The sequence below is a fragment of the Lactuca sativa genome, chromosome 4, assembly GCF_002870075.4.
Source record: "Lactuca sativa cultivar Salinas chromosome 4, Lsat_Salinas_v11, whole genome shotgun sequence".
NCBI classification, from domain to species: Eukaryota; Viridiplantae; Streptophyta; class Magnoliopsida; order Asterales; family Asteraceae; genus Lactuca; species Lactuca sativa.
Genome location: NC_056626.2, coordinates 249,989,159 through 250,004,834, shown reverse-complemented (window position 1 = coordinate 250,004,834; position 15,676 = coordinate 249,989,159). Strand labels below are relative to the sequence as shown.

The 15,676-nt window shown below is 35.9% G+C and overlaps 1 protein-coding gene across 2 annotated transcripts; it reads right to left on the bottom strand.

Moving 5' to 3' along the window:
• Positions 1-12,121: 12,121 nt before the first annotated feature.
• LOC111911073 (transcription factor ALC) lies at positions 12,122-15,054 on the bottom strand. 2 transcript variants are annotated; one of them, XM_023906855.3, is made up of 6 exons: positions 14,549-15,054; positions 14,190-14,282; positions 14,035-14,100; positions 13,818-13,883; positions 13,453-13,725; positions 12,122-12,390 (listed from the first exon to the last, which is right to left on the bottom strand). In XM_023906855.3, exons 1-6 carry the CDS (start codon positions 14,822-14,824, stop codon positions 12,340-12,342), a joined length of 825 nt encoding a protein of 274 aa, XP_023762623.1. In that variant the 5' UTR covers positions 14,825-15,054; the 3' UTR covers positions 12,122-12,339. The 2 variants fall into 2 exon arrangements, with proteins under 2 accessions (XP_023762623.1, XP_023762624.1); XM_023906856.3 differs by having other exon boundaries at positions 14,600-15,048.
• Between the last annotated feature and the right edge of the window lie 622 nt (positions 15,055-15,676).

Here is a 15,676-nt window from a genome sequence, read left to right as displayed (position 1 = left end):
ACGTAGAGGCTGGAGTGTCCAATTTTTAGAGTTTTGTTGCTGGAAATGGACTAGAAACATTACCCTAAACTGTTTTGGTGTTATAAAACTTGTTTTAGATGGTGTAATGTTTATGCTAATCCATTTACAATGGCTATTATCAAAAATTACAATTTTTATGAGTAATTTATGATTCTTGGAATGTTCATATTCATGTTCTTGAACTTATGAAGATTAGATGATCATAGGAATTGTTTGTAACCTACTTGGTAGTTTAATTCTTGATCATTATGTGTTTTAATGGAGTCCATAACTTGTCCTCAAGTTATGGAAATCCAAAGGTCACACTTTAATAAAGTCCATTAAAAGAACACAAGAGTTAGAAAAAATGAAGAGTCTTCATTTTAATACTCAATTAAATTCATAAGTTATAAGAAATGAAAAGTTTTTAAAGTTTACAAAACCTGCCCTCAAGTTTTGGAACAAGTAAATTCATGATTAAAACTTTAGTCCCAACCCTTAGAATTTTAAAAGTTAAATTTCAACCCTTATACTTTATAATATTATAAGTTAATAATATATATATATATATATATATATATATATATATATATATATATATATATATATATATATAAGATCAAGTCGTCTTACCGCTAGTACGCCTCATTCACGAAGCCGTTCTATAAGGGGGTATAAGGTTGTTGCCTATAAAATGGCAACTTAATGGGTGTCCACTCTCACCCACCGCTTCCTTGATCGGTGGAGGGTCGTTAGCCGAATGGGTAGGACAAGGATTTATAAATTCTCATTAAAAGTATAATGATAATACTAAAGTAACTAAACATTATTAAATTCCCAATCTTAGTTATTTTAGGAAAATGTGAATAAGGTGCTAATCCATGAAATTACACTTTACACTTTGTTTAAGTCATTAGTGGAGCGTGTGTGGTTAACCGACACACTAACTTGAACTTAACAAGGTAGGTAAAGGGTGACTTAATGTTTATCATAGTATCGATGAAGCGTGTGTGGTTAACCGGCACATCGATTGAGGGGTGATACATTAAGGGTACCAAGTAATTTGCATGGTTACTTCACACCTTGTTTTGTGATCCTCGGCATCCCAGTCACAAAATTTGAAGGACACACTCGAGATTGAAACATGCCATTGAAGAAAGTTCAATGAATCTCAAAGAATCTAGGAGTTTCTAAACCAATTAAAACCTAATTAAATATTTCGGTTTTCATAGTGGAAATTGGTGAATCATCATTCGCGTACCTTCAAATATCTTATAGCTTAGATTACGGCATCCCTCTTCTAAGTTATAAAATATTGTGTTGGGTCCTAGCCTTAATATTACATTTGGGTGTTTTATTAAGGACTATCTCTATATATCTAATCTAATCTGTTCCTTCTTCTGTTCAGATGTCTTCCAATAACAATGATTCTGGCTTAAACCCTACTAACTCCTTCTCTCTCATGAATCTTTGTGGGAGAGTCATCTTTGATGGATCTAACTTTTCAGATTGGATCAGAAACATCAGGATGGTCACTCGGTATGAGAACAAAGAATATGTTCTCGACAAGGAGCTGAAGGTACCCGAGCCAACTGCTACTCCTAAAAAGCTTGCTGAATTTGAGGTACATGAGAGAGATGCTACAAAAGTGGCATGCATCATGATGGACACCATGACAGCCGAGCTCCAAAAGTCCTATGAGGACTATTATCCTTTTGAGATGCACTAGGACTTGATGGACCGCTACCATCAAAGTGCTCGTCAAGAGCGATATGAAATAATCTCCTCCATGATAACAACCCGAATGAAGGATGGTGAACCCATCACAGGCCACATGCACAAAATGCAAAGGTATGTGGACCGTTTACTGAAGCTGAATGTGAACTTCCCTGAGGAGTTAGCAATAGACATCATTTTGCACTCCTTTCCATCGTGTTATGATCAATTCCGCATGACATATCACATGAACAAGGAAGAAGTCACCCTCAGCAAACTTCAAGAACTCTTGAAGACCGCCGAAAGTGGTCTAAAGGGTAAGTCGATTGTTATTACTCCTACTCCTACTCCAACTGCGGCCAATGTCTTGGGAATCGGGCATGGAAAAAGGAAAAAGAGAAAGAACCCTTCTAAGGGTACCAAGGGTAAGACCCTTGAAGGCACCTCTTCAACCAAAACCAAGAAAGGTTTTGTCACTCCTTCTGCTAACCCTAATGAGGCTGAATGATTCTATTGTCATGAAAAGTCGCACTGGAAGCGAAACCGCCCAAAGTACCAGCAAGATGTGAAGGATGGGAAAGTAAAACCCAACCATGCAGGTATATACACTATATTGTCTAATAACTCACCTCATTCTATGTCTTGGGTCCTTGACACAGGTTGTGGTATTCACATATGTTGTGATTTGCAGGGACTAAGAATAAGTGAGAATGTGGAGCAGGGAAAGATAAACTTGATCATGGGCCAAGGAGACAATGGGAGGCAAATTGATCTTGAGGAAATTCAAGAGTCAAGTGGTGAAGGAACCTAAAACCCTAGCCCTCAACCTGAGGAGGAAACTCCTGTTGAGCCGACTGAAGAATCTATACCTCTGAGGCGTTCCATTAGAGTTAGGAATACACCTGAGGATTATTATGGTTTTCATATTACTGCAGAAAGTGAGACACTTATCAGTGATAACACACTGGTAAATCTGGATGAGCCTAACAGCTACACGGAAGCCATGGCAGGCCCTAAGGCTGCTAAATGGAAAGAGGCTATGGATAGTGAGATACAGTCCATGCATGACAATCAAGTTTGGAACTTGGTTGACAATGTACCTGATCGTAAGATAGTTGGGTGCAAATGGATCTTCAAGAAGAAGACCGACATGGATGGTAATGTACACACTTATAAGGCACGACTGGTTGCAAAGGGTTATTCTCAAACTCCAGGAGTTGATTATGATGAGACTTTTTCACCAGTGGCCAAGATTAAGTCTATTAGGGTTCTGTTAGCCATTGCTGCATTTCATGACTATGAAATATGGCAAATGGATGTCAAAACTACTTTCCTTAATGGTAAGTTGACTGAAGGTGTTTACATGGTTCAACCAGAGGGTTTTGTCAGTACAGAGTACCCCAGTAGAGTGTGTAAGCTCGGGAAATCCATTTATGGATTGAAACAGGCACCTCGCAGACGGAATCTTTGCTTTGATGAGAAAGTCAAAGATTTGGCTTTTCAACGAGTGAAGATGAATCTTGTGTCTATATCAAGGCTAGTGGGAGTATAGTCAGATTTTTGGTAATGTATGTGGATGACATACTACTCATAGGAAATGACATCCCAACTCTGCAGGAAGTTAAGTCCTGGCTTGCAAAGTGTTTCTATATGAAGGACCTCGGAGAAGCTGCCTATATTCTAGGGATAAGGATCTTAAGAGACCGGAGTAAAAGTTTAATTGGACTTAGTCAGAGTACCTACTTGGATAAGGTGCTGAAGAGATTCGGCATGCAGGACTCCAAGAAAGGAGAGTTACCCATCCAGAGTAACGCCATATTGAGTAAGACACAAAGCCCTAGTACTGAGGCTGAGATAGTAGAAATGAGTCGAATACCTTATGTTTCAGCTGTAGGATCGATCATGTATGCTATGACGTGTACTTGACCTGATGTAGCCTTTGCTTTGAGCATGGTTAGCAAGTATCAGGGAAACCCTGGCAAGGCACACTGGACTGCGGTAAAGAATATCCTCAAGTACCTGCGGAGGACTAAGGACTGGGTCCTTACCCTCGGTGGGAGTGATGACTTGAGAGTTGTAGGGTACAGTGATGCTAGCTTTCAGACTGACATGGATAATTTCTGCTCTCAGTCGGGCTGGGTCTTTACCCTAAACATAGGGGGAATTACTTAGAAAAGTTCCAAGCAGGAGACAATGGCTTATTCCACTTGTGAATCAGAGTATATAGTAGCAAGCGAGGAAGCAAAGGAGGCTATATGGCTAAAGAACTTCATCGGAGACCTTGGAGTTGTACCAGCTATAAAGGAGCCAATGGAGATTTTCTATGACAGCAATAGTGCGGTTGCATTAGCCAAGGAACCGAGAGATCACGGGAGATCCAAACACATTGACAGAAAATATCACTTCATCAGACATCAAAGAGAAGTAGGAATCCTCGTGGCAACGAGGGTATCATCGGATGAGAACCCAGTAGATCCCCTCACGAAGGGACTGACTCGGGCTAAGCATCTCCAGCATGTTCGGAGCATAGGGCTGAAGGATGATATTAGTTTTAGTAGTTAGATAATCTTGAAATTTGTAAAATGTAATTGACATTTGATGATAAATAAAAGTTGTTATTTATGAGTAAAGTGTTGCTATCTCTTGTCAATCATTTGCTATTATTTCTTTTTGCATGTTTTGACTTCCAGAATAATTATGTTATGGTTTATATCATATTATTCAAACTCTCCACAGTCGGTCATATGTTGGAAGTAAATATGAATCAAGACTGTCATGGGTTGGCTTGTAGAGGTCTAAGATATTAAACAAAGCGGGGCTACAACACTCATGAGTACTCATAAGTTCTGATTATTGGATTCAACCCACGCTCACTTGTATCACTTCATGGAATTTATCTCGAGTGATCGTGAGACGGTAATATCATATAAGTCTTCAAACCTAGAGATATGATTTGTTGCCTATGAGTTGGTTATGCATTGATTTCACGAAAACGCATTGGTAACTCGATGTTATAAACCATGCTTTTGTGTGTAATTCAACAAGTAGTAAAGCAAACTTATGAGTCGAAGTTTATCTGTTCCTTCTAGGATTAGAAGCGATATCTGGGCCCCTCGATGATTCTGTTTTGACCTATGTACCGGGCCCGGTCAGAACTAAATTGATGTGTTCAGTTATGTTCTATGCCAAACACATCGGAAATCGGGAAACAAATGTTGGACAATAAGCAAGACCATGTTCCATGTATTTGTCCGGCTGATATCTAGAACAGAGGATTATATGATCACTTATCTAAAATGGCGCGTTCTAGTTCAACAAAGTTTAAAGAGCTACGATTGCTGATCGGTTCCTGAAGTCATACTTGCAACTATAGTTATTAGACTTATCCAAGTGGGAGACTGTTGGATATAGTGTCTAAGTCCATAACTATATTTGGTATGTACTTGACCCGACCCGACATGGTCCATTTGGGTTGCACTTCACCCGAACAATTTGTGGATAATCTTTTAAGAATAGTATAAATTATGATTTATTAATATATTATAAGTTCTAATATATTAATATAAAATCATATTATTTAATTAGTATTGATCTATAATTAATCTAGAATTAATTTAGAGATCAAAAGTATTACTAATTAAATATAGGCTCTTATATTTATATAGTGTGGGCTAATGCTTATTTGGAATGGGCTAGGCTTGCTTGGAAAGTCCATGGATACTCCATGGCGTTTTAACCCATGGATCTCATGGAAATGAAAAGACATGGGTATTAGGGTTTACATGGATGTAACCCTAATACACCACACTATATAAAGGAGGCTTTGGTTCTTGAAATCACACTAGTTGTGGTTAGTAAAGTAAGAAGGCCGATTTCAAGAAGGTGATTACTATTCTCTCAAAGTTCCAAAGTTTGTGGTGATTTGTGATTTCCATTTGAGGCATCCACACTATTGGTGCTAGGCTCTAAAACTCCAAGCAATCAACTACAACAACAAGGTAAGTAATTATACTAGCTTTATTTGATTCAAGTTCCCCATGCCATGCTAGATAGGATAAGAACCTTGGAAAAATAATTTTTGCATGTATCATAGTCAAACATAGATCCAAGGTTTCTAAGGTTGCATGTACACCATAGGAGTGTTAGAATGCTCAAAACCCATCATATTAGAGATGAGAACATGAGAGGATTTTGATCAGAGATGTTATCCTGTTGATAGGAGGAGGCTAGGTCGGGATATTCGAGCACGATAGTTTATCCGACTTCATACGTGGTGAGTCTTCTCAGTATATATTACCTAGAGTGATAGCTATGTGCAGACCGAAGGGTCTTATGTGTTATGTGTATGTTTGAGATTATGTGCATTGTGCTATATGTATGTTATGTGTTATATAGACCGGACTAGAGGGTCCAATGACTCATGAGGCCAGAGGGTCCTCAATCAGACCGGACCGGAGGGTCCAACGAGCTACGGGGATGGAGGGTCCCGCTGAGACACATCGACCGGAGGGTCGTACTGTGATATAGCCTTGAGTGGCGTATGTGTTGTATGTGGTATTTTGGGGAACTCACTAAGCATTTATGCTTACCGTGTTATGTGATATGTGTTTCAGGTACTAGCAAGGATCGTGGGAAGGCGCCGACATGATCTGTACACACTGGAAGAAGAGTTGTTTGAGATTCTGGGATTTGTTTTTATTATGACATTTGACATTATGAGATTTTGTGAACTATTATATGAGATACAGTTGTTTTTTAAATGAAAAATTGTTTTAAATTTTTACGTTGTTACATCAGGGCGAATTTCCCCCGCTTAGTTGTTGAGGCAGCTCACGTTTCATCGCAGATGCTTCGGAAGGAAGAGAGATTTGCGGTTTCTTCAGGCGATATTGCGGGTATGTTATATTTTGCTTTCCTCATAGTTTCTATCATGTTTATGGTTATTGAAATCTTACATCAGTTTGGGTAGGCACATATTTGGCTCATTTCTTTGCTCATGATTGGAGTATATCTTTAAATATTTTCATATGCCATTTGCATACCGTGAGTTATTAGTGGTTAGTTTAAGGTCGTTTCACTTTTTGTTGGTTCGAGGTGTTCGGTGTTCACACGGATCGTAGTAGAGATCTGTCAAGGGCATTATGGGAATGTTTGCGGTCAGTGTCAACAAGATGGTTATTCAGCATCGTCAGGACTTAGTGGTTTAGTAGTTGATCTTGAAGTGACTGTTAGAAGCACCAAGGGAAGTGGCTTGTTGCCGAGGTATTGGTTGGAGCATCTGTCATTGAGCTTCAAGATTTGAGTGTGGTATCATTTCAAGCATCAGGGGCTGTCGGTTACATTGGGATTCAGGAAGTGTCATTTGGTCTTTAGAATTTCTGTGGTCATTTAGGGTTCAGCTAGTGATGGAGCACTAACATTGGTGAGCGTTGGTTACCATAAGATCGATTGTTAGAAAGCAAAAAGGGTTTGGGAATCCTTCAATTCTTATGTGTTGTGAAGACGTAGTCGAATCTGAGTGGGGGGGGGGGGGGGGAATCGATCAGGTACTCAGGAGCAAAAATAAGAGTGAATCTAGGAGGAATCCACATCCTCATTAGGGAGGAAGGCGGTCGAGTGGTCGTCTAGGTTGAGGATTGTGTGAGTTGGGAGTTCAAAAGACGTTCCAACATTTGGTTCACATTTTTCCTTGACATCAGATTGCAGGTTTCGAGGACCAGGTTAGAGCTCCAGTTAGGACTCAAGTTCAGTTGAGTGTTAGGTCGAGTGCATGTTCGACCTGGGATGGATATAGTTGGATTGGTGGTAGGACCTAGGTTGGCATATAGTACTAGAGTGTTGTAAGTCTGCGGGTGTAGCCATAGCATTCACAAGGTATTGCCTCTTCTAGCCTCTTCTAACCTCTTTTTCTTCTTTTTTCTTGCTGAAATCTTGGTTATATATTGTTGGAATCTTTTTTTTTTTAACTTTTTTTCATATTTTTTTTTGTTTATTCCTGTTGAATTCTTTTTTTTTCGATTTTTTTTATACTGAATAATGATAATTTCTTGACGAAATATCATTATTTTTTGCTAAAATATCTTTTTTTTTTTGTTGAAATATCATTATTTTTTTGTTGAAATATCATAAATATTTGCTGAAATGTCATACATTATTAATTTTTCGATATTAAAAAACTATTGCGGCTTATAAAATCAGTTTATTTTAATTTTTTAATCTCTACAGCAGCATGCAAATGTTATAAAAAACAAACACGCTTCTTATTACAGTCTACAACCGTTTGGTCCACCTCTTCTACTACAGAGGGTTGCAGAGGTGGTCTGGAGACTTCATGAATTGTTTCTTCAAAAAAAAGAACAAACAACACTTAAATCAATCCAATGAGATCATGGGGAGAATTTGAAAATCATGAGTTTCATTCACTTTTTGACCAAAATGGTATCACCTTTCCTTTCTCCTATCCTCATACCTCCCAAAAAATGAGATGTCTGAAAGTATGATCCGCTCCATCAATAATATTATTTGCACCCTTTTGTTTCAAGCTCACATCCCCACAACCTATTGTTTCGTAGCCTTATATATGTCCATGCACCTCTTAATCCTTACCCTTCCACCTCCATCAAAAATAAAATTCGTTTCACCAAATTATTCAACAAAACCACCTCTTATTCTCACTTTCAAGTCTTCGGGTGACTATATTACCCTCACCTTAATCTTCCCCATAAACTCTCACCTCGCTCTGTGATGACCACCTTGATCATGAATCACCCATATTTTGCCACTTCCTTAATACTTCTTCACATACTTTATCTGAACCTCCCCTTTGATGGTGGTTCACAAACAACATAACCTTAACCTCTTAATTCTTACTCTCTTGTTGTTATCTACCCTCTCCGACTTCCATAAATCAAATCGAGGCCCCTCCTGCCCTCCTCCTAGCCACATATGGTCACTTGATCTCAATGTGGCATCTTAAAACCTTTTAATTATCTTAATCTTCATGTCTCGAGTCCTCCATATCTAAGTCCCATATCATGATCTCTATGACCCAAAATGGACCATTGCCATGAAAGAGCGATTTAATGCTCTTATTTCAAACATAACTTGGGTTCTTGTTTTGAGGCTTCCAAGGGATAATGTTGTACACTCTATGTGTTTATTTAAAAAAGAAATACAACACAAATGGTTCTCTCGATAGATGTAAGGCACGGTTAGTTGCTAATAGGAAGCACTAAATACTCGACATTGATTGTTATGAGACCTTTAGTCTGGCCATTGAAATGAATACCATATAATCAATCCTTAACATTGGTCAATTCATCATTTAGACGTAAAGAAAGACCTTCTTTATTGTAAACTCAACGAGACTGTCTACATGCACTAGCCTCTAGATTTTCATGATGAAGAGCATCATGATTATTCTTGCTACCTTCAGAAGTCTCTTTACGGCTTGAAACAAGCCCCTCGAGTCTGGTTTCTAAGATTCACCGAGTACATCAACCAAATCATCTTTGTTCATAGCAAATCTGATTCCTCCATGTTCATTAATGACATTACACTAACAACGTCATCGATAGATCTTATGCAACACACCATATCAGTGTTATCATTTGAGTTTGCAATGAAAGATATGGGTAATCTATCTTACTTTCTCGACATCTCGACATCCTGAGATAAGACCAACCTTTTTCTTTCCGAACAAAAATATGAATTGGAGCTTTTATAGCGAGCACACATGTCGAACTACAATCCATGTTACACCCGGTCAAGTCTTAGATGAAACTCGACCATACCGGTCCTCCTGTGGCCGACTCCACTTACACCGCAATGTGGTCGACGGTCTTTAGTATCTGACTTTTACATACCTAGACGTATCCCTCTTGATTCAGTATATTTTCTTCTATACGCATGATACCAGAGAGCCTCATCTGAATGCTCTCAAATGCATCTAGCGCTACATACGTGGAACTATTGACCAAGGCTTTCATATACACCTGTCTACCACCACCGTCCTGCTCGCTTATTTTGATGCCGACTCGGGTGGGTACCATGTCTCTCATCGTTCAACCAATGGGTACCATGTTTATCTTGGGGACAAACTTATATCATGGTCCTCAAAATGACAACGATTGTTTCCCGGTCAAGTGAAATAGAGTACATAGGCATTGACAACGCCATGGCAGAGATGTTGTCTTTAGAATCTTTTGCATGAGCTTCATTGTCCTCTATCGAAGGTCACCATTATCTATCTTGATTATATTAATGCCTTTTATCTACCGACCATTCCCGTTCAATATTGGCATACGTTAGACATAGAGATTGACATTCAGTTTGTGCATATTAGGTCGCCACTGGACAAATTTACGTACTAAGTGTCCCTTACAGTAGTATGATGATATCTTCACCAAATGACTCTCATCTTCTCTATTTACTAAGTTTTGTTCCGGTTTGAATGTTCGTCCTACCAACCTCCACCCCCTCCCCCCAAAATTGTAGGGGCATATTAGTGTACATTATCATCATTGTAGTTACATGTTGTATAGCCCACATATACTAATACAATAAGATTAGTCTCATGTACACCTTGTATCCTCTAATATATTGAGTAATAATACGCATCCTAATTATGAAAAAAATATTCCAAAAAAGTTAACATATTGGCAAAAAAAAATGTCTAATAGGTGAATTGATTTAGTATCAAATATTTGTCCTTTTTTTTTTTTAAATCACGAGGAGATAATTGGCCACATAATGGTTCAATGTGAGGTGGCGACTACTATATGGTCTCCTATTGGAAATTGGTGGGAATTAGTTTCTTATGATGTCTACAGTTAAAGGATGACTTTCTTAGGTGGACTTGGTGAATATGTTAGCTAGCTATGCAAAGATCATCATTGAAAGCGGTTGTATACACTATGTTATGGGTGCTATGGAATTTTATGATTTTTTTTTTTTTTTTTTTTTGTGGTGTTTGGGGCTCACAAACGGAGGAAGGATATTGTGTTCGATAAGATCGTTTATCGTTCGTAGATAGAATTTTTAAATTGAAAGTCAAATGAATTTCCTGACTTCTGAATCCAATATTGATTATTAATATTCTGTATTTGTTTTTGTTATTTCTAGCTTCACGTAAGTTGTATATTGCAAATTTTAATATGAATGAATTTTAGCCCATCATCATTGTAAGCTTGGTGAAACAAATCCATTATCTTGTTATGCAAGAATATGCTATAATTTCATGCAAAAACCATGAATGTGAATGTTTATGTAAATAAATTTCCGTGTAACACATGGCACAAACAAATATATCCTAATTTTTAAAACATATATGAAGACCACCCAATCAATCTTGGTTGGTGCTTGTCTAATAATTCGATCTATTATTATTTATTACACGAGTATATCGACACTTGTTAGCATTATCATAAGTGTATTTTGGCATATTTTTAGTCACCGTGTTCCTATCGATAACATATTAATTTATCAAAAGAATCTCCAAATATCATATATTATTATTTCCTTCTCGAATAAACCTTTTTTTTTTTCTGAACCGTCGAATTTTATTATATTTAGTTTTTTGACATTGTCAACTCTTCACTTTTTTATTTTCTGCATTTTGTTTTAGAGTTATAATCCCTTCCATGATCCAACGTTGTCAAGATCAATATTCTACGGATGATTGTTTTACGTTTTGTAAGATCGTAATCGGAAGATACTATCAAAATGAATTGTTCTCAAAATTTGTTCGTAATATATTGTTAATTCGAACATATTATAATTTGATGTTGATTAAGATATCGATGATGGACTGAATTTTAATTTCTTAAGTAGTAACCATAATTGCTATAGATGCAAACCAAAACAATTAGGAAAAACACATCTTAAGCAAAAAAAAAAAAAAACCACTCTAACCATGTACAACTAAACCTACAATATCACAATGGGATTGACCAATATGTGGTGATGTTTTGAAAATTCGAGATTAATGGATGAAGTGTTGTGCTCTATGAAGTTGCATGTGATCGCCAATGCTCGATTTCATGTTAAATGTAAAGAAAAAAAAAACAGGCTTGGTTTTAAGTTGTCGAAACAAGTTTTTAGGCTCTATGTCTGATTTTTGAGGCTTGACTATATGTCAAATGCTAAAGAGGTGGGATCAGATCGGTATAAGATCTTGCAATCCAAATCAGGAATCCAAGATCCCAAATCCTTTTTTAGAATTGATTTTAATGTGATTGTAATCACTTTTCGTCTATAGGATATTAAGCTCGTAAGATCAAGAACAAAATCTTAACAACCATTCCCTAATCGATCCAATATTTCAAAATCACACAAACAAAAACCTCTTTGGATCAATTATTGTGCTATTCATTCTAGACATAATTGTTAGTTAAATTACAAATCATTAAATAAAAAGTACGTTTTCATTTCGGGCAATTAAGCTAAAATATAAACCACTACATCAAGATTCAATGACCAAAAGAGGTCACATCCAAACAATTCTTCTCTATTTTTCTGTTTGGAACTTAAATGTTTTTAAATAATTATTATACTACATAAAACCAGGGAACATTCTGATATATTTATATACTCCTCCAATCTAGATGCAATAAGTGTTAAGGGTCACAAGGACACGCCAGGCGAAGGCATTTTTCCACTATTGTGACCTATTTCCTGGTAGAATAAAAATTGTGTCATGGGAGATAATATTTTTAAAATATCTTATTTTGGGTTTATATTTATTGCATCATATTTGCTAAAAAGTGGGACTAATAATTACCAAACTTTTTACTAGAGTTTGATGGAACCCTAGTTTACTAACCGGTGAAGGTTCTAATATATTTTAGAGTAAATTACACGAATTGTCCCTATAGTTTGGGGTAATTTGTATATTTGGTTTCTAACTTATTTTTTAACTCGGAAAGTCTATATTGTTTGTTTTTGTTACATCATTGGTCCATACTGTTTGTTTTTGTTATGCACTTGGTCCCTATCTTCCTTAAAAAAAACTATTATTTAAATAAGAAAAAATAATGAGATATGTAAGGTAAGATGAGGAGGATGAGATTGGTGGTATGTTTATTTAAATAAATTAAAAATCAATGGCAAAATAAGTTTTTTAGGTAAGACAAGGACAAAACGCGTAACAAAAACAAACAGTAAGAACCTTCCGAGTTAAAAAAATAATTTAAAGACCAAACATGCAAATTACCCTAAACCATAGGAACTATTCGTGTAATTTACTCTATATTTTATAATATGTTGGGACCCACACCACCCGATTATAAAAGTGGAATAAAAAGTTTGAGTAAAAAAAATGACCTTCAACATTTATGACAAGATAAACATCAATTTCGCTTTTTTTTTTTATAGCAAAACTACATTGAATTACATAATTCATAAAAAATGTGTTTTTTTTTTCGTCAAATGAATAAAAAAGGATGCAATATTGCAAAAAATTGAAAATTTAGATTTCATAAAAAGAAATACATTCGGAAATTCCATTTTGAAACATGTGTGGTTATTTACTTATTTTGTGATATTTGTTCAAAACATGGTTATCATGTTGATTCACATTCACCCCTCCTATTTTGGTTGTGTTTGTAATTAACCCTTAAAACAAACTATTTAAATATCAAATATGATCCAATAAATATAAGCCCAAATTACGAAACCCTAACAATCACATTAAATGATTAAATGATTAAATTCCACATATTAGTCAATTTAGTTTACCTTCATATTCGTAAACCCATAGTGATTCTCATTTGCGAGTTCCGAACCAAAAACAATTTCTGGTTTCATGATGTTTGTTAACGTAGGCATCCCAATGTGATTAGGAATATCAAATTCCCTTCGAATTGAGAAATCTTGATTTTGGGTGAATGTAATTCCAACTTCACTTGTATTTGGTAATTTGAATCCCTCATTGTATATCATTCCCCTTTGCATTTCTTGTTCTTGTGAATATATAGGTGGCAACCCAAACCCGTTTCTCATAGTAAGCGTCTGCAAGATTTAATCAAAACAGTTATTTTTCCAGTATTTGAGTTATCAGATGCTATAAATTTAGAACACACAATGAGTTCTAGTTTATATACCTGTACTTTCAGTTGAAGCTGTTTCAGATATTCAATGGCTTCATCGAGCATTGATGCCTTATCAGTCTATGGTACAAAAGAAGATAGAAGATTTAAATCGTTATAAACCAGAGTTAAGGCATATACATGACGAAAAAGTTTCTATTTCCATGTTCTATTGTCATCAGTGTGTGATAGATCATTAGAAATTTGATGAGGTTATGAAGTTTTGATATACCTTGTTAGAATTTGGAACCAAGGTCTGCAAAGCTTTCAGTTTCTCGTTAATTCTGCTCCTCCTTCTCTGAAAAAGGGATTTTAAATATGTATATCAGTATACATTGAAGGGAGAAGAAGCTCAAAATTCAATCATATTCATAATGGAAGACAGACCTTCTCAGACAGATTATGAATCTCTGCTGCTCTTGTCCTTTTTGAGGAACGTGGAGGGTTTGAATTTTGACGCCCCTCGGACTGTTTTTGTACCTTTAGATCGCAGTAAGGTATTGATGAGATATACAGAAACATCAGGGAAAAGAAGAATGGAAGATAAAGTACAAAAAAAGAACGAATCTTCTTCACACTCAGTACTCAGTAGATCGAAAATCCAGAAACATTCGAACTATGACTAAAATCGGAAGAAAAAGGAGAAGAAGATGAAAAAATTGAAGTATATCCTTTCAATTTCAGTAACACAGGGATCATAGAGGACACAATTCACCACCGATTACAAGTGAAAACAAAAATCGTACCTGACATCCTATATCAAATCCAGCCACATCGATTGTCGGAGGAAAGTTTACCTGATTCGCCTCCGTTGAATAAAAAGAGCTGAGATCAGAAATCCGGTTGTCAGAATCGAGAAAATCAGTAGGAATCGACGGCGGCGAAGGGAGCAACTGTTCATACTTTCCCTTAGTTGACGGATTGTTGAGGAAAGTTTGGAGGAAAGACGACATATCTTCGGATTCAAGTGAAGAAGAAGAGGAAAAAGAGCGATCGTTGTTGGTTCCGTATAGATCCGCCATTAATTAACACCAACAACAAACCCACGCTCGAGTAATGATTGCAAAGGAAACGTACAGAGAAATGCAAAGGATGATGAGATTTGTGACAATGAGAATTTCCTGTTTCTGCAAAATTGAACTTTGAATTGTTTCTTGTGTGTTTGTTCTTGATTTGTGTGTGTTTGTACTTCAGTACTCGCGTCTGTGAAAATGGGGTTTTATAAGGCTTTAGAGTTTAGAGGGAGATTAGAGAGGGTTTTTAACCAACTTGATTCCCTTCTCCCGCCTTAATTGTTTTCTATATATTTATTAAGTCCTTAAGGTTTCCTAATTATCATATTTGTTCCCTTGTTTATATAAAAATAAAATGTATTACATTTGTTAAAAAAAAATTTTGAATTTCCATTCATATCAGAAAAGAAAATCCAATGATCTATTTTGACATGGAAAGAAAGCAAAGCACAAAGTGTTCACTCAAGATATAGGAAGAAAAAATTTACAATATTATCTTATAAAATTCATTTATATGTATAGTTCTATTTTATTTTTTTATAGATAAGTCAAAGATTTTCGAATTAGAAGATAACTAACGATCATCGAATTAGATTATCAAGTAGCTAATATGAATCACTAAAATCGTAGAACTTATGAAACGAATCTTATAAAAACTATAAGCGTTGATTGGAACTCAACATGATGAATTTAGAACTCTTAATTATAGCTTATTTTATATTTTTTGTATAATATAGACTCTTTTGTAATTTTGTTATATATATATATATATATATATATATATATATATATATATATATATATATATATATATATATATATATATATACAGAGAGAGAGAAAAAGTTAGGTTCAAATGTT